The following is a 20129-nucleotide window of genomic DNA, read 5'->3' as shown; positions in this document are numbered from 1 at the left end:
GCCATTAATTAGGTGGACTTTGCTCCCTTACCAGAGTATACAGAGGACAGTGATTACAGTTAGTAGTAATGTTTCAATTCTTGATCTTCCTATCTCAAAGTTCCATCACTGTAAGCTCCTTTCAGATCCAGATCTTTTCCCATTTCTGCAATTGTAAATTGACCAGTGTGACATTTTAAACATTTAAATGCACAGTCATAATACACATATACAGAATACACTGTTTATTTGCAATTGACAAAAGTTTACACATTATTAAAAGTCACAGGTAGCAAATCATACTTGCATTTGAATTCTAAGTTTACTCTATAGTTTTCAAGGGGGCACCTGGGACACATGGCCAACTAATATACAAAGGAAAAGCAGCATGCATTAGCCACAGATACCGTTGTGGGAAAATTTAGAAATAAAGGTCCCTCAGTCTGCAATTAAAAAAATCCTTCATTTAAACAGTAAAGAAAACACAATCAAATCTGTCCTAAGGTGGAAAAACCTTTGTATCTCAAAGGCATCTATGTGGAATGGCTTCTTCAGTTATAAAAACATTAATAAAAATATATGCAAACCATGGCACTAGGGTACCCTTTAATTGTGAGAAAAAGAAGTCACATTCACACCATATTTCCTGCATAAGTCTAAATATACAGAAGGTTTCAAGTAAAGGACTGTGGTCTGAAAGGAACATTTCCATTTATTCGTAAAGACGATGAGACAGCTATCTATTTTTCTTCTCTCCATCCAACGGTTGATCCATTTCAGAGTCATACAGGCATTTTTCCACACATTTCCTTGGGAACCAGCCTCTGACTCTCATTCCAGCTGGTGGTAAGAAAAGATACATTAATGAGTTATAATATAGCATTTACCAGGGATCCTCCTGTGTATTCATTCTAATAGATAAACATCATGTAACCCTCAAAATGCAGGACTTGACATTACTCACTCTGATGACTGGCTTAAAATCAGTGTTTACTGAAGTTAACTGCCAAACCACATTTAGCCCTAGGCAGTCTCAGACCTTCCAAGAAAGGCACACACATCATCATAACTTATCCTCATCTTTCCTTGTTTCTAGTCTGATTCAGAGCAGCCAAAATTTGGAACTTAGAAATATCTATTCTGAAGCTGGTATTCCAAGCTGCTTTTCCACTATAAAGTATTAATTCCTAACTGTTTGAGATAGAAGCTGCTAAAAAAAGTCATTGGAATTTAAGTACAGATGGGCAGGGCCGACGGGAGGGGAGCGGGGGGGGGGGGGGGGAGGGGAAGAGATGGGAGGGGTAGAAGCCGGTACAAATTACCGGGACCTAGTGGTCCGGAAGGGAGCCCAGGGCCTGGCTTCCCCCACCTCTCGTCGGCCCTGTTTAGCCAGTCCGCTCTTGCTGGGGGGCCCGAACCCACTCTTGGCGGCCCTTCAGATGGGGTTAGATATAGCAAGATAACAGTCAGAACTACTTGACTCTAAAATCTGATACATCTTGTTAGAAATTAATTTTCTGTAGAATTAGACAGAGAACTTACATACTGTTTATAGTTATGATGGTTCATAAGACATGGATTTAGAATCAGTCTTGATTCAGAGACACTAACAAGCTCCAGATGTTGGAGCAGTCTATTTTGCATTAAATATATTTTTTTAAGTAAACTATTTATTTAACAGGTTCACAAATCATTGCCCTCTAAATACCAGAAATAAAATGATAATCATGACAACAGTGAGGGTTTTTTTGTTCGGAGAAACATGCAGTGATATATTCATCAAATCTCTGTTTAATAGGGTTTTACCAAATTACAGAATGAACCTCTTAATACCATCCAGGATATGTTTCTGTAGAATTTATTAAACTGAGTGAAAATACAGCCTTTATTCCTTTATAAAACCCGGAGTATCTATCAAACGTTAATATTCAAAAAAGTTGGATCAGTTTGCTGGGTGTTTTTTGCAGCTGAAGGTATGTCAATTCTATATTCTGAAGATTAACATTTACTATTTACCATATTTTAGTTAATGGAGTTAACTAATTAATGGTTTTTACATTTGCAGTGTACCAACCTAGACTACACTGCTAAAACTATAACACGGATTTGCTTCTTGAAGAATAATTAAAAGTAATTGCTTTGTACCGTCAGTAGTTGAGTCAAGAACTTTGTCTCCATACATCCAGTGTCTGAAAAAGGTGCAAAGATATTCATTAGACAATAGGGCTAAATCACACAAACTTCTCTTAATCAAGTATAAATGTATAAAGCCACTAACTTTAAGCCTCTAGTGGCCAAAATCAGATCCCCTTTACACAGTGCAATTCTCGGTTCTTCAGTGCATGGGGTTGTGAAGAATGTTTTAACACCTTTAGTCACAGGGCAGCAGGCACCACTGTAATCTTCTACTGCTCGGTATCGCACCTGCCAATTTAAAGAGATCACAGACATGTTGTAGTGCAAGAAGTCACTCCTTTGCTGTCAGTCTCACTTTTCCATTAGCCTTAATTTCATACTAAAATCTATTCAAGCATACTGAGACTCTGATGTGTAATGACAACTACTGTCACAGCCACTCTAAAGTCTATGTTAACTGTTTAAAAAAAAAAAAAGAAGATTGGAGTCATTCTTATCTTGTATTGTCATGGATGCATTTGTGTGCCTTGGGTATATAGTACTTGACTCTCCTGCTTATCAAATATAATCTAGAGAGGAAGAATTTAGTGTAAAATAAGATCAATATCTGAATTAAATAGGATTGCAGCTCTCTGTTTGTGAGAAATCAAAATTTGTATTTCCAAAGTGTTAAACTGGATGGGTAGTATTAAAGCTCCATTTTACCAAGAACTAGTATATCAGTAATAACTTACATTTACTGACACGGGAAACATGTTAGACTCCAAGCAACACAGAAATACTTACACTTCTTACTCGCTTGTCTGCTTTTTGTTTCAATTGCTCTATCTGCAAAAGATTATAAACCGGAGTTTAAGGCAGCATTTAGTATGAGAGCACTTACCAATTTTAAATACAAACTAAATAGTACCCTGAATCTATTTCCTCCCGTTTAAAGTCTATTTATGGACACACTGCCTTAAAAGCTTTATCTGTGGGGTAAAACTGGAGTTATTAAGAGCTGAGACCTTCATGGAGTTTCCTTTTCTCTCTTTATGACTATTGTTTCTAAGGGCCTGCTCCCATTCCCACTGAAATGAACAACATAAAATCTCGTTGACTTCAGTGATGCCAGGTCACCAAATTGAACACCACCTTTAGTTAGCACTATTGACATTTGGCCATCAGTTAACCCATCCATTAGCTAACAGATTATAATAAATGCACACAAGAACTACAAGAGTCTGATCCCGAACCCATTTTCATTCAGAATGCGAAAGACGATTTTACCTCTCCGAAAGTAAGCATGCTTACTGGACAACCAAGAAGACTGGCCTTGGCTTTAGTTTTAGTGTGTACAAGGAATATAAGAACCGCCATACTGGGTCAGACCAAAGGTCCTCCTAGCCCAGTATCCTGTCTTCTGACAATGGGCAATTGCCACGTGCCCCAAAGGAAATGAACAGAATAGGTTATCATCAAGTGATCCATCCCCTGTCGCTGATTCCCAGCTTCTGGCAAACAGTGGCTAGGGACACCATCCCTGCCTATCCTGGCTAATAGCCATGAATGGACCTATCCTCCATGAATTTATCTAGTTCCTTTTTGAACCCTGTTATAGTCTTGGCCTTCACAACATCCTCTGGCAAAGAGTTCCACAGGTTGGCTGTGCGTTGTGTGAAGAAAGACTTCCTTTTGTTTGTTTTAAACCTGCTGCCTATTAATTTCATTAATTACGCTAGTTCTTGTGATATAAGGAGTAAATAACACTTCCTTATTTACTTTCTCCACACCAGTCATGATTTTATAGACCTCAATCCTATCCCACCTTAGTTGTCTTTTTCTTTTTCCCAAGCTGAAAAGTCCCAGTCTTACTCTCTTCATATGGCAGCCATTCCATACCCCTAATAATTTTTGTTGCCCTTTTCCAAACCTTTTCCAATTCCAGTACATCTTTTTTGAGATGGGGCAACCACACCTGAACACAGCATTCAAGATGTGGGCATACCATGAATTTATATAGAGGCCATCTGATATTTTCTGTCTTATTATCTATCCCTTTCTTAATGATTCCCAACATTCTGTTCACGTTTTTTTGACTGCTGCTGCACATTGAGTGGATGTTTTCAGAGAACTATCCACAATGATTCCAAGATCTCTTTCTTGAGTGGTAACAGCTAATTTAGACCCCATCATTTTATATGTATAATTGGGATTACGCTTTCCAATGTGCATTACTTTACATTTATCAACACTGAATTTCATCTGCCATTTTGTTGCCCAGTACCCAGTTTTGAGAGATCATTTTGTAGCTCTTCGCAGTCTGCCTGGAACTTAACTGTCTTGAGTAGTTATGTATCATCTGCAAATGTTGCCACTACACTGTTTACCCCTTTTTCCAGATTCTTTATGAATATGTTGAATAGGACTGGTCCAAGTACAGACCCCTGGGGGACAACACTATTTACCTCTCTCCATTCTAAAAACTGATAATTTATTCCTACCCTTTGTTTCCTTTTAACCAGTTACCAATCCATGAGAGGACCTTCCCTTCTATCCCATGACAGCTTACTTTGCTTCAGAGCCTTTGGTGAGGGACCTTGTCAAAGGCTTTCTGAAAATCTAAGTACACTATATCTGCTGGATCCCCTTTGTCCACATGCTTGTTGACTCCCTCAAAGAGGCATGATTTCCCTTATAAAAACCACGTGGACTCTTCTGCAACAAATTATGTTCATCTGTGTGTCTGACAATTCTGTTCTTTACTATAGTTTCAACCAGTTTGTCCGGTACTGAAGTCAGGCCTGTAATTGCCAGGATCACCTCTGGAGCCCTTTTTAAAAATTGGCGTCACGTTAGCTATCCTCCAGTCATTTGGTACGGAAGCTGATTTAAATGATAGGTTACAGACTACAGTGAGTAGTTCTGCAATTTTACATTTGAGTTCCTTCAGAACTCTTGGGTGAATACCATCTGGTCCTGGTGTTTAGTTTATCAATTTGTTCCAAAAGGTCCTCTAATGACACCTCAATCTGAGACAGTTCCTCAGATTTGTCACCTAAAAAGAATGGCTCAGGTTTGAGAATCTCCCTCACATCCTCAGCCATGAAGACCGATGCAAAGAATTGATTTAGTTTCTCTGCAATGGCCTTATCATCCTTGAGTGCTCCTTTAGCATCTCGATTGTCCATTGGCCCCACTGGTTGTTTAGCAGGGTTCCTGCTTCTGATGTACTTAAAAAAAAAAATTGCTATTACTTTTTGAGTCTTTGGCTAGATGTTTCAAAATCTTTTTTGGCCTTCCTAATTATATTTTTAAACTACATTTGACAGAGTTTATGCTTCTTTCTATTTTCCTCACTAGGATTTACTTCCACTTTTTAAAAGGAGTTTCTATTTTATACAAGTTCTTATACCACACACATCCCCACAGCATCTGAATATTTCCAGATTCTCACAATTAGATTACCAAAGGGATCCTTTGGATTGCATGCCTGCTTTATTTAATGGACTCATTTTAAGCGCTCTTTCCCCCCCGTCTCAAAAACTGATCCAGAGTGGGACATACTACTTTGTAATTATAAGTACCACTTGCTTTACCTACACCTGTTCTAAGTAAATACTGGAGAGCTTAGCTTTTATTGTCAGTGTAGAGGCAAAGAAAGTGTTTAATATCAAATAATAAAACCAGAATAGATCCTCAGGTAATTGTCACTTTTGATGGGCTGTCTTAGCAGACACCAAGAACTTGAACTTCCTCCTAGAAGTCCCTTCACGGTAGAGGCACTTTAAAGGAGAGGTGCATAAGAAGTTTACACTGCTGATATCCATGCTATAACTATTTTAATGAATAAATACTGTCAATGCTTGTCAATCCGTTAACATTCACAAGGACTAAATTTACAATTTATTCCATTATGTTAAAATGAGACTTCGATATTAAAAACGTTGCAAAACAAATACTATAGGATAGTTCTAGTAGTAGCAAAAAGACTAATTTATAGCTATAAAGATAAGCCAGCAGTGAAAGAGTGAATTACATTGTTAGCAGATACTGCTTCCTAGGGCTGAGTAATTTAAAATACAGGGTAATTTAAATTAGGATAATAAGATATAAATGAAGAGATGCTTCCTTGATCAGATTATAAAATAAAATAATTAAAAAAAGACACCCTTTTGTTAAGTGAGGCCGAGTTAATCAAAAGTCTTATATAAAAGTGTGAAGAATGAAAATAAATGGTATATTATTATGCACTGATAAATCTGTTATACTGCTTACAGCATATTTAAAGTTTGATAAAGGTACACAAGGCAAAAGTTAAACATTTAGTTACCAAATGCAGTAGTCATTTATAAGAAAAATAAAGATAGTCTAAAACTTTTGATACATTTTTACACTAGACACCCTATTTCTATAACCATTCTCTCTGACCAAACAGTTCAATTAGAGACGCTCCAGAAATCTGAATAGGATGTATTGGAATTGTGAGGAAAAGTTACACACACAAGTTAGATGGGCAATGGTGACTAAGCCAGCTGGAACTGCTACATTTAGCCTTTCTTGGAAGAAAACTGAGGGTAGGAAGAAAAAACACACAAGCATCTTTTATTCATTTTTTTCAGTAGGAACTTAATTTAAATAAAAAATAGAAACAGATTTAATCCATGCAAAATAAAGTCAGGTATAACGACACTTAACAGGAAACATGAAGTAGTATGATGGACATTTAAAATTCTTAAATGCAAAATTAAACATTTTGAATCTACTGTATTACAGATGGGGGAGGATTTGACAGAGCTTCTATTTCCATTGTATAGTTAGTCTTTTTTTTGTGTGGGGTTATTTAAAAACAGATTTATAATGTGTGAAGGTAAGCAGACATCTGAGAGGTGTGGGTGTGTACATGGAAAATAGTGGAGAGATCGGAGAAGAATACTTACTGTCAAAGTATACTGATGACAGCCTTCTCTTACTCGCCATTCGAGGCCATCTCCTTCAGGAATCCCTGACCACGTAAACACTTGTTTAAAGTTCTTCCATTTACTTCCCATGTCATAAGGAAAAATAAAGATCTCTCCCGTTTTGTAATATTGGATTCTGTCTTTGGCCTGCACACAGAAAACACATACATGACATTAAAAAACAAAACAACCCCCCCCCCCCCCAACATGACTTAACAGCAAATACTAAGAGTGCCAAGAGTAGGGTTGTACAGGCCCTACAGTGTCATAAGGCCAAGAATGTGAGAGAGAGAGTGAAATCCTGCTAGAGTTTCTCCAGTTTGTGCCATTTTATAGCCTCGTATTGTTGTATTTTGGAATGTGTTTTACTCATTTATAGCATTCGTAGTGTCATCGGGTGTATGCATGCACATGCACACCATGGCAGCCGTGCAAGGAGGCCCTTGCCTCATTCCCTTCACAGATTCCCAGGAATAATCCACAGGGGCTTATGTCTGGTCACAAACCTGCTTTCTTTCCACAGTAAAGTCTCTTCCACCCCAGTCTCCCACTGAACATGAAAATGGCCATACTGGGTCAGACAAATAATCCATCTAGCCCAGTGGTTCCCAAACTTTAACAACCTGTGAACCTCTTTCACTAAAATGTCAAGTCTCACGAACTTGCTCCTAAAAATGAATATTTCCAGAGATTTTCTCATTTACCTGAGTATAAATTATACACGCAGTGATCTTGGAAATATAACATTTGTTTTTAGGACATGCTTATTACACACTATTATTAATTACTATTTATCATTACAGTATTTTTATTACATTATGAAAGCGGCAACATGTTCAGTTTCGTAGCTTGTATCACTTTGAATAAACTTGTTATAAGACAAGGCTCCTATGTTTCATCAAGGAGTATCAGATGTGAAACAGCAGGAAGAGATTTAAGAAGCCAATTCAAAGAGTTCCTCCTACATAAGCATTCAGGTCCTGAGCAATCCAGGCAAACAACGCACGTTACAACAAAGCTTAAATTTGTTCTTCATAATAATTTAAAAAACAATCCTAGCTGCCTATTTCATTTTAAAAACAGCAAAAAATATCCACCTCCCTTTCCATTTCTTATAAGGAATCTTGAAGTTTAAATCTCCCCAGTGTGATAGAGATGCTTGCTTTGATCTGCTTAGCTCTTGGAAGTCCAGGGGCTCCGGGCTGCTGGCCCCGTGGTGCCTGGGGTCCCTAGGGACAGCTCTGTCCGCCATTAGGGAATTTTTCCTCGAGAACCCCCTGTAAAATTTCATGAACCCCAGTTTGGGAACCACTGATCTAGCCCAATATTCTGTCTTCTGACAGTGGCTAGAGCCTGGTGCTTCAGAGGGAATGAACAGAACAGGTCATTTATTGAGTGATCCAGCCCCTGTTGTCCAGGCTCAGCTTCTGGCAGTAGGGCACAGCGCTGCCTCCTGCCTAAGTCTGGCTCCAAGCCTCTCCACTAGGCACAGTTATTAGCCCGCTCCTAGGCTCTGCTCAGTCCCTCTGCATGCAATCAGGGGCTTGCACAGGCTCCCTTCTTGGGCCTATGTTTGTTGGACTCTCAGGCCAGTCCTCCAACAGGTTCCCCAGCTGCTTCCCTGCTGAGCCTTTTCAGCAGCTCTCTTCTCTTTCCCCCTGGTTGCCCCCACTTCCCTTTTAGTAAGGCCCAGGCACCTTCCCTTAAGTTCAACTGGGCAGCAGGTAATCAGTCACAGATACACTGGACCCTACATCCTCTCTTAAAGGGGCCAGTTGCCCTATGACACCTAGCAATGGGGTCAGTTAGATACACCACTGATTAGCTCACTATGGTCCAAATATTTGCTTGTTTTAAAAAGGCTGATATCTGGCCAATTTTCAAAACTTGGTACAATGTGTTGCATAATTTAGAATTCACGGACTTTTCAGATTATATCATAACTTTCATGATATGTGCGCAGTTTGGTATTATCTGAAATAATGTCCACACCTCTCAAATGATTTCACATACATGTACATTCTGAATTTTCTCTTTTATTACCTAACAACTTCTAATTCTTTAAGTAATAGTGACATCTAGTGGTACAGTCACAGAAGGATAAAATATATTTAATGCTGCGCAGTTTGAAATTTAAACAATTTTCTGTATGTGTATAGTTTTCAACAGGAACATAAACTACAATCAATCTGTACTTGCAGAGAGTCTTACCACTATGACTCTGTGTTTGCACACAGAAGCACAAAGGCAGTTTTCTATTCCATTTTAATAGGAAGCTGCCACACTTGGAGCTTCATTTTTTATTTGTACTGTGGTTGTGCTGAAAGACTCAAATTAGGATTAAGGCCCAATTGTGCTAGCTTCTGTGCAAACACGTAGGGCCTTATTGTGCTAGGTACTATGGTAACACACAGTCCCTGTCCTAAGGGACTTACAGTCCAATTTAAAACAAGAAATAACAAGTGAATGTGACAAACAAGAGGAGGGGGAGGACGATGATAACAGGTCAGTTAGGTGCACAACTTGGTGGTTCCAAGTACTTAGGTTGTTTTTTTTTTTTTTTTTAAATATCACCATCACTGACACCCTTACATTTTAGCTGTTGTTAGCGGCTGATTTCTTGTTAGGTATTATAGAAGAAGTGGGTCTCATGGAGGGATTTAAAGGTGGTGAAGGTACTGGCCTTATGGATTAGTTTAGGGAGGGCTTTCCATACTGAATGAAGTAGTCATAGAAGAAAGCACAAAAATACTTGTTTTAACTCATCTCCTAGATAAGGTCAAAAGTGGCACCATTGCCAGAATGGGTGAGGTGAGGGCGTGAGACAACAAAAGTGGCAAGCCTGGATAAAGAGATAGTTGAGGAAGGTCATCTTTAGTTCCAGATACAGAGCCACACACTTCATGTAGCACAACTGTCCAAAGGAAAATAATTTATTTTCCAGGTTCATCTCCTATGCCCCAAATAAAAGATATCCTTAGAGCAGGAGTAGGCAACCTATGGCACGCGTGTGAAAGGCGGCACGCAAGCTGATTATCAGTGGCACTCACACTGCCTGGGTCCTGGCCACCGGTCTGGGGGGCTCTGCCTTTTAATTTAATTTTAAATAAAGCTTCTTAAACATTTTAAAAACCTTATTTACTTTAAATAAAACAATAGTTTAGTTATATATTATAGACTTATAGAAAGAGACCTTCTAAAAATGTTAAAATGAATCCTGGCACGCGAAACCTTAAGTTAGAGTGAATAAATGAAGACTCGGCACACCACTTCTGAAAGGTTACCGACCCCTGCCTTAGAGGGTTTGTCTTCTATTTAGATATGTTTCAGTGAGTCTTGGGTACAACTGTGTATTGTAGGCAAGCTTAAATCTGTGGTGACCTGAAACAATGTTTTACAGTGCAACAATACCTTGGGTTTAAAGCCCGAGAGGCAAAATAATAAAAAAAGAGATGAATATAGTTCGCAGTAGTGTCATGATAGAATATACTGCAGGATGTACTAGAATTATAGCCTACCTTATCTTCAATCCATGATTCGATTGAAGTTTTATTCCTCAGAATGACTTTCATCTAAAAAAAGTAAAAGAATTAGAGGAAGTTGGCATGGGCTACATCTAGGAAGTACATAAATTGGGCAAACTGTACTTCATTTAACATAACAGTCATTCCAACACTGTAGGGAAATGTTTAGTTTAAAAGTTCATGGCAATTTATAAAATATTACAAATATTAAAACTCAGCATGAATAAAATGTTTTCTAATCCCATCCTTAAAGGATGGATATGTGATTGTAGCATGGTAGTGAAGACGTGGTGGCATGAACTAGCTGTCTGAGTATATGCCCACTGGGAACCCGGGTACATACTTGGGTTTCTAGCCCACATTGAAGCTTATGCCACCACATCTTCACTATTCTAATTGTCCATGTTATTCTAAAGTTAGCTTGCATATGCCTACCCCAGCTCCAATCACACCTTCACTTGCAATGTAGACATACCCTTAAAAATGTTCATTGTGCATTATAGGGGAGGCCTAAAATGTAATACTTTGCACTTGTACTACTCCTATCAGAGGATCTCAAAGCACTTGAAAAACAAAAAATGTATCACCACAATACCCATTATTATCCTTATTTCAAGGATGGGGACACTGAGAAAGAGAGAGGTTAAATGATTTGCTTTTTGGAGAACAGAACCCAGGAATTCTGACTCCCAAATCCTCTCTACCCATTAGATTACACTCCCTAAATTCTTCAGTGAAAGAAAATGATAGAAGGAATGAGGGAGAAAATGAAGGAAATGAAAGAGCGCAAAAAGAAAAATTAAAAGAAGAGTCACACACAAACAAAAAGTTGGAAAAATAGTTTTCATTTTAATGCTGAATTCTGTTCCTCCTCTTCCATTAGGAACCATTAAAAAAGGGATAGATAATAATACACTAAATATCATAATGCCACTATATAAAGCCATGGTACACCCACACCTTGAGTACTGTATGTAGGTTTGGCTGCCCCATCTCAAAAATATATATACACTTCTACCTCGATATAACGCTGTCCTTGGGAGCCAAAAAAATCTTACCACGTTATAGGTGAAACCGCGTTATATCGAACTTGCTTTGATACACCAGAGTGCGCAGCCCCGCCCCCCCGGAGTACTGCTTTACTGTGTTATATCGGGTCACGTTATATCGGGGTAGAGTTGTATTCTAAATGGAAAACCTACAGGGAAGGGTAACAAAATCTCTCTCCATATGAGATTAAAGAGACTGGGACTATTCATTTTAGAAAAGAGAAGAGTAAGGGGGGATATGAGAGAGGTCTATAAAATCAAAAAGGGTGTGGAGAAAGCAAATAAGGAAGTGTATTACATCAGTAGCCACCCCAGTAAATCTTACAGCCTTTAGCTGTTTGTAACAAAAGCTGTTAAACTCACCTGGATAATAAACAACATACCAACTGCTATGGTTGTTCCTAATGCCAGCCCCAATGCAAATAAAGATGCAGCAAATGCAGACAATCCAAAAGGAATAATAGGAAGTGGGTCTCTTTTGGCTGCACTCATATCAATCTTTACAGAACTCCACCCAAAAGATATCTATTAATGGAAAATATGATTAAATTGCTGTTATTTTCCAAATGAAACTAAACAAGTTACCAATAAGAAACCTGGCTTCAAGCCTCTGCCAAGGTTTTTAACGCAGTAACAGTGATTCCTAAAAGACACACTAGTAGAGTTTCTCAATTTTTTTCCACAAGTTTGTTCTTTGCCAGAAGTAGGTCTTTGTTCGATGAAAAGCTTATACTCTATAGAGAACTACAGTCACTATCCTGTGGACTCCGTAGCAAGCTGGTCCTAAATTCTGCAGCAAATTCTCTAAATTCTGTGGCACACTAAGAGAAATTCTTTGGTAGCTTCAGATAAGTATTCTGCTGTCCACACATTTTCTGTTTACAATATGGCATAAGTTTGCTCCATAGGTTTAAAACAACAAGACCAAAAATCTAAAATGATGAAGGGGGCAGGTCACACCTCTCCATGCTATTGCTTCAGGTTGTCTGCAAACCCAGCAGAGGTCATTTTTCTAGTTACACTCAACTGGCATTTTAAAGCTTTTCTTCACCACCACGCAAGCTGGAAACAACTGTGTTTTAAAATGAAAGCTTAGAACTGGAAACATAATTCTGTGAAAAGGCAAGGATTCCATGGCAAATACTGCTTCTTTTTTATTTGAACTTGTCTTGATTTAAATGAAATTGCTTTAGGTTATTTTCAGTCTTAGACTGAGATAATCAATCTAGTCTGTTCTTGAACACAAGGGAAAAATCTCCTGACTTCTGGCAACAGGCAGAAAAAAAGCAAAGGATACCTGACCTGGTCACCATCCAAAGCATAAAGCAAAAAACTACCTGACCCCTAAAAGTGCTACCCAGAAGTTGTATCCAGTCAATAAAGAAACAAAGTGGGAGGAAAACACAGTGACTGTGGAGAATGACAGGAAAAAAGAGCAGATTACAGAGGGTTGGGGCATCTTTACTTCCATTGTTTACTTTAAACAATGCTTTGAACTTTCAAATGTGTTTTCTTACCCTGTTATAAAGCTGAGTGTACATGGTCATAACAAAAATGAAAGAAGCATGGATACATCCAAGTGGAGCTAAAAGGAGAAACAGAGTGAAGGATGCGTGATTCTGATACCCACAACAATTATTGATCCACGGACAATGATGGTCCATTTTCATCACACACCTAAGAATAAAAAAAAATTACTGTTATCATTCAAGAACTTTAGTGATAGTTCACTGGACTGTACATCAGTAGTATTTAAATAAAAAGCATAAAGTAAATTTCTAGCAATTCTCCCTCCATACATTAAAGCCTACTTGAGTTTCCCCTAAAACAGCCTAGAATCATAGAAATTAGAGAAGGTGAAGATATATCTGTTCATCCAGTCCTCGGGTTCTCATTTTTTTTAAGACAATCCATGAAACAATCACCATTTTTCCTCCCACTCCCGATTCCCAGCTTTCCATGTGACTATTAAAATTTTTGATTATGTGAAAAAGGTATTATTAGGAGAGTACAAAATGAAAATAAACCGATTTTAAAGCAATGGGTGTAGCTGTTCGGTTAGATCCACTATTCTGTATCTTTAATTCCCCTCTTGAAGTGTGTATACTAGATCTCTGTGTTGCCTGCAGTCCCGACATTTCTAATCTGTCCAGGTCACTGCAGTTTGGTTCCATCCTCATATATACTTGCTACTTCTCTAATTGCTACTTCTCTAATTTTGATCACATTTGAATTTACACCAAACACTTGGATATGACAGTAAACAGCTAAAGGATGCATAGGTTCCCCCCCCCCCCCAATTTCTTTTTTGTTTTCATTTAAAGGGACAACTAATTATTAAATGATAACTAGTTTCACAATATTCAGTTTCTAACAGAGCACCTTTATGGCTTAGAACTCTTTTAAAAAAAGAAAAAAAAAAAAAAAAAAAAAGGATTTTTCAGCTCCTCTGCAGAGGTGTAGAAGTGTTTTTTTCCCTCTACAGGAGCCACATAGGACATCCCCAGGCACTGCCCTCCCCAGTTCCCCTTCCTCTCTGTGCACGATCCCACCTGATGCTTTTTTGCTTTCAGCTCTTCTGCTGGTAAGTATCACACTGCAGAGCTAACAGAAGAGCAAGTACCATCAACAAAATAGTGGACTATACAAATACCCAAAGTAAACAATCTGAAAAACCAGAGGGGAAAAACATTTTTTTTTAACTCTTTCAGCTAGAGGTTAACTGTAAGAATAGTAGATATAAAATTTGCATATGGAAGTGTCCTTTTCAAAATTACAGTATCCCTTTAAGTTTAGTTTAAAAGCTTCTGGAAAACCTACACACACAAGTTGCACCCATTTAAGTTAAAATTAATTTAAAACTCTCTTTAGTTAAATGAATACAAACTCTTGTGGGCATTCATATATCAGTTTAAAACTGGTTACATTAGTTTAGCTTGTGCCTACAGATACAAATTAAATTGCTATAAGAATGTCCATACTTATGTCCAAGTTGCATCAGTTTAAGGAAATACAATTATAAGTGTAATTTTTATATGCATCATTGAAACTTTGTGCGTAAACCAGGTTCAGAGTGATGGACTGGGCTCTAACAGACCAATATACTTCAGCAGTGTAAAAGAAAGAGGTTCTGATAACTAGTTTCAGAACATGGTTAATTCTCTGCAGCTAGTCCCCTTACCTTAGAAAGGCTTAGAGTTTACTGACAAGCTATGAAAAAGTTAAGTATGCTCTACTGATCGTCTAAATTTTTCAAATATGTTCGTTTGTGAAAGGTTAACTGCTAACAGAACTTCACAGTTCAAGCGAATATTACTAAAGTTCTGCCATCTCTTTCACAATCAATCGTTCTTGGAAAAAACAGTAACTTATAGACAGGAGTCTAATTTTAAGTTTTTAAAAACAGGAATCATATACTGATGTACATATAAATGATAGTGCTGTCCCTCAGTTTCAGACTCCTCACTTCCTGTAATGCACACAATGATAGAGCTCAACACAGCTTTGATAAAATGGACTCAATTTAATGCATCAAATGTTAACAGGAATACATCTATGAGTATGCTGTAACTTCCTTCTTCTATGTTCTCAAATGGCTTTCAGATCAGGCACTGCTGAGCTAAATAAGTGAACTGTAAATACATACTGCACTGCAGATGGCTAGAAGTATTTGTGCATCTTTTCAAGCCACATTCCCTTCCCAGTGCAGCTATTTATGCTCTGACAAAACTATTTAAACTCGAAACAAAGCAACTGAAAGATTTATGAAGTGGCAGTTCACTGTGACTTAGAAAGTTTATACTATGGGTTTATTATGCTGAACCAGCAGGTTTTGAGGTATGCTTAAAAAAAATTTAGCTCTTGTTTCCTGACAAAGATTTCACAAACTTCCAGCCCAAGATTCCCATTAAAGTCAGTTTTATCCAGGTATAAAGATGGAAGAATTGGGCCCTCACTCAAATCAGTATTCCTTAAGTAAATGAAAAGTAGATGTTGGTTTTTTGTTTTTTTGGGGTGTGTGGGTGGGGGGAGTCACCACAAGATGAAAGTTTCCCAGGTGCTTTTGCCCACCCACACCCCACTATCCAAATACTTTTCTATTTAAAAAATTCTTAATGGGAACTAATATTCAAATTTTTAAAAAAGAGCATATCTAAAGATGGCTGTTTTAACCATATATGCTCTCTTTTTTCAGAACAGTAAGAGAAATTCATTTCCATTTTCAAGCAGTGTATTTTGATATTGGAAACCAGCACACTGTTTTGAATATGGAAGTCCCTGCACAACGCACAGTGCAATACTCCAAACAATATACATTAATAACTCACCATTAAAACCATAAACTGCTTTAAGCCAAGAACAAAAAGGAACACAAGGAATACCGTACCTGTTACATTTTCGGCAGTGGTGTGAACGTGGTGCTTTGTAAGACTGGCACACTTTACAGTACTGGACATACATGCAGTCCTGAGATTTTTCCTTTAAGCATAAGAAGAGGCATGTCAGAAACAAATACGTAATTCCACTAGCAGAGTATGTCTTAGCACTTTTATACTATGATGCTTCTGTGCTTTGCTTTGTCTGGGTGTGGTTGGTCTCCACCCTTTTTAAATGGTAGGTAGAAGAGTGTATGAGAGAAAACAATAAAACTTTTGGCTACCATTCCAATTAACTCTTTGTTAATTGTAATGCTTTACAAAAGAAATACATTTCCACCTGAAAAATGTAGGTCCTCACCCTGCAAGTTACTCTGCACAAGCAGGTTTCTGCGCAGGTCAACCTGTGTGGAATAACTGGCAGCGCTGAATCCTTAGAAATTTGTTTCTATTTATGTGCCTGTTTTTCTCTCTCAGTTCTGGATCAATCCGGACCCTGAAGGAGGTTAAAGTAGTCTTAGGGCTGCTCTAATATATGCCAACTGGTAATGGCCTGTAAGGGTATTTTATCCTACCAGTGATCAATAGGGCAGTGGGTCTCAAACTAGGGCCACCGCTTGTTCAGGGAAAGCCCCTGGCAGGCCGGGCTCGTTTGTTTACCTGCCGCATCTGCAGGTTCAGCTGATCGCGGCTCCCACTGGTCTCGGTTCGCTGCTCCAGGCCAATGGGAGCTGCGGTAAGTGGCGCGGGCCGCGGAATGTGCTGGCCGCCCTTCCTGCAGCCCCCATTGGCCTGGAGCTGTGAACCGCGGCCAGTGGGAGCTGCGATCGGCCAAACCTGCGGACGCGGCAGGTAAACAAACCGGCCCGGCCCGCCAGAGGCTTTCCCTGAACAAGCGGCAGCCCTAGTTTAAGAACCACTGCAATAGAGTGCGAGGAGTTCCAGCCAACCTCCTTGTCAACCCAACATGCTCTCGAGAGCAAGAGGAGGGGCCAGAAGGGAGATGGCATAAAGCCTGTGATTTCCCTATATAAAGTAGAATGCCCAGCTACCCTGTTAGGGCAGCTTTAGGATCCCCCTGCCTCACCTTTCTATTGAAGAGCACTGTAAAGCCAGAACCGGGACCACTCCACTGGCACACAGTCTTCAAATGTTGTACCTAGGGTTGTCAACTCTGTAATATTTAAAAACTGAACACTCCAACAGGAGTGCCGGAATCTCCCCTTTCCCTGAGGCCCTACCCTAGTTCGCTCCTCTTTCCCCCTCTCCCCCATCGCTCGCTGCTCTTCCCTTCTCTCCCACACCTATGTCCTGGTTGGGAGGAACTCACCTGCAGAGCGGAGGCTGGGAGCTGCAGCCACTTGACACAGGTAGGAGGCAGCCCTGGCTAAGTAGGAGCTGGCACGGGTGATGACTCGGCACCTCCCCCACCTGCAGTAACTGGACTTCATGTGTCTGGTCAATGGGTCAGACTGGACACTGTCAGGTCCCCTTTTTGACTGGACTGAAAACAGGCCCCTGGCCACCCTAGTTGTACCTCTGCCCTTCGATTGTGTGTGAATAGTTTTTCAATTAGCTTGAGGAGATTGTCAACTGAGAACAAAAGAAATCGAACCTCCTACCTTAGCTTACAGAAGTGTGTTGAATATATGGCCATGGAGCTGGATCCAGCCCACATGATGTATTTATATGGGTCACATAGCATATTCACATTCACCAGAATCTAACTTATTTTTTTAAATTAAAGCTTAGTTTTCTAACCTTCACGACTGCAGACAATCTTCCAAATGTGAACCAAGTGTAATAGATACTGACGTCTGCATGAGTGTGCAAACAGCCTGAAACAATGACTCAGAGAACACCACTGTTCCCTATTAATCTGACTGAAGTATCAACAATAAAGTCGACAATAACATTACAGAGTCAACATTAATTATTTAACCACTCATCATTTTAGTGGATGGAATGGGGATAAGAGGCGGGACTGAAGCACATTAGATTGGAAACTGGGAGTTGCTGGAGTGAAGGAAATTCAGAGACGAGAAGAGGGTAGAAACTGAAAGGCTGATGGTGAAGGAAGAGAAACAAAAGGAAGAGAAACAAAAGGCAGAGCTCGCGGACGCCCAAAGGACAGATTTTCTCACTGAGCAATATGACAAGAAAGCACTTACCAAAAAGACAAGAAACAATAACCAAATGTTTAATTTACTACATAAAACCATATTCTCCTCCTTGATCTCTGTGGAAACCTCCTACTGACAGAGAATTTTCTATAACATATTTTGGGTAGTATATGATCCTGAATTTATACACCAACCCACTTATCATATTGAAATGGAATCCAACCCTCTCCTTCCAATGAGTTTGACACTCCTGGCTTACAACATGCTACTTTCACAGAATTTCTTAATCTATGCGGACGAGGCAAACGAGGTTTGAGTTTAATTTCTGCATTGCCAGACTACTAGCAAAGATGAATATTAAGATTTCATCATGAAAATTAACTATTAGTGAAAGTTTATTTTATTTCCTTACCGGTTTCCATCCTAAAGGAACATATCCAGGGCCAATAAACATGGCATTGAAGTAATTGTAAAGAATCATGACAGTCCAGTTTATGAGCATGATGAAATTCACACTTCCTCCCGTTGTGTCCAAAGGCCAATACCACATAACAGCATCTATCATAGCCATAGTAGAACATATTGCTATCACACCAAGGGCTATGATGGGGCCCCAGTGACATAGTCTCTTCAGTTCCTGGAGATTCTCAAACCTGATAACTGAACACAATGCACCCATTTTGAAGAAGAGTATTTTCCTATTTCAAATAATATTCAATGTTCCTATTTTTAACTACAGTTTTCCATTTGTCATAAGTTTTCATATCTTCAATAACAGTCATGCCTCCTAATACCAGATAGTTAGTTGTGAACAAGACATTTATATTGTTTGGAAGAGTCATCAGATGTAGGAGCTCTTCACATCCATCTCAAGAGGACGATTTGCTTCTATACCTGACCTAGAAACACAGAAATAGGATAATTTCAAAATAAAGGAAAACAAAATGTGTTCTGTAAGTCGATTGCAATGACAAAATTCAATGCACAGCCCAGGGAGTTGTGTTGTCACTTAAGCCAAGTTCCTATGAAATGATTACTTTCACATTGCTTTGATTTTTATTGTGATATTAATGAGAGCATACTTAGATCCTTGAATGGGGGTCTCTTTTATACTTTTAAAACCTAAATAAAATGCAATAATATCTGTTAAAATCATGAAACACCACATCAGTCATTTAGGATAACTCACAAGAGACCCACAAAACAGGATTAACAAATCAGTGCATGTACAGCAGGAGACCATCCGCCAGTGACAGCATTTCTGCTGTAGGGAAGCTGTCTCGTAAGAGCCAGAGAGGCAGTAACTGCAACAATACGCAGCAGCATTCAGCAGCGCCTGTCCTGCACCGAGCCCAGAGAGCTGGATTACCTTCTCCAGGTGCTATAGTCAGGCTATTGGGAGAAGACATCTGAGCACCAACTCTGGCTCCCACATTCAATGGCTTATGTTCTGCACCAACCCCGGGGGATGGGGGGGCCCTTCTGCCTGCCCCTGGGTTCCCCTCACACCCCACCCTTTGCCAGCCCAAGAGCCCAGCAGGGGACAGGTGGGTCCCCCCCGTACCGCTATGAGCCGAGCCCAGAGCAAGGATCCTACTGGGGCCACCCCTCCCCCATGCCTAGAGTCCCTCTGTAGCCACCCCTCCCCCCAGCCCTGGATACCCCTTTGGCCTCCCCTCCCCCCTAGATCCCCACCTCAAGTAGCCTTCCCCTCCCCCCAGCCCCGGAGCCCCCTGTAGCCTCACCTCCCCCAGCCGCCTCCCCCAGCTCACCTCAGCCCCTCCGCAAGCTCCTGCCATGCCATGCCATGCCCCGCTGAGCGCTTCCCAGCACTTCCGGCGGCGCTCTCACGTGACCCGGAAATAAGACTCTTCTCTTCCGCCCTCACTTCTTTTCTTCCGGCCCTGGCGGTTACGCTCAGAAGTGGGTCCCCTCGGAAACCCTCCTGCCGGTGTTGATTCCGGACGCAGTTCGTGGCCCCTGAGGGGACGATTATCCCCCG

The 20129-nt window shown here is 39.8% G+C and overlaps 1 protein-coding gene across 2 annotated transcripts; it reads right to left on the bottom strand.

The window, feature by feature from the left end:
- Positions 1 to 209: 209 nt before the first annotated feature.
- Positions 210 to 19979, bottom strand: ZDHHC6 (zinc finger DHHC-type palmitoyltransferase 6). 2 transcript variants are annotated; one of them, XM_054035733.1, is made up of 11 exons: positions 19900 to 19979; positions 18540 to 19026; positions 16016 to 16107; positions 13146 to 13305; positions 11992 to 12153; positions 10574 to 10627; positions 7035 to 7202; positions 2902 to 2943; positions 2258 to 2403; positions 2125 to 2168; positions 210 to 819 (listed from the first exon to the last, which is right to left on the bottom strand). In XM_054035733.1, exons 2-11 carry the CDS (start codon positions 18804 to 18806, stop codon positions 716 to 718), a joined length of 1239 nt encoding a protein of 412 aa, XP_053891708.1. In that variant the 5' UTR covers positions 18807 to 19026; positions 19900 to 19979; the 3' UTR covers positions 210 to 715. The 2 variants fall into 2 exon arrangements, with proteins under 2 accessions (XP_053891708.1, XP_053891707.1); XM_054035732.1 differs by lacking the exon at positions 210 to 819 and adding an exon at positions 967 to 1412.
- Between the last annotated feature and the right edge of the window lie 150 nt (positions 19980 to 20129).

Source organism: Malaclemys terrapin, chromosome 7 (genome assembly GCF_027887155.1).
Source record: "Malaclemys terrapin pileata isolate rMalTer1 chromosome 7, rMalTer1.hap1, whole genome shotgun sequence".
Lineage (NCBI taxonomy): Eukaryota > Metazoa > Chordata > Testudines > Emydidae > Malaclemys > Malaclemys terrapin.
This window is presented reverse-complemented; position numbering and strand designations above follow the sequence as displayed.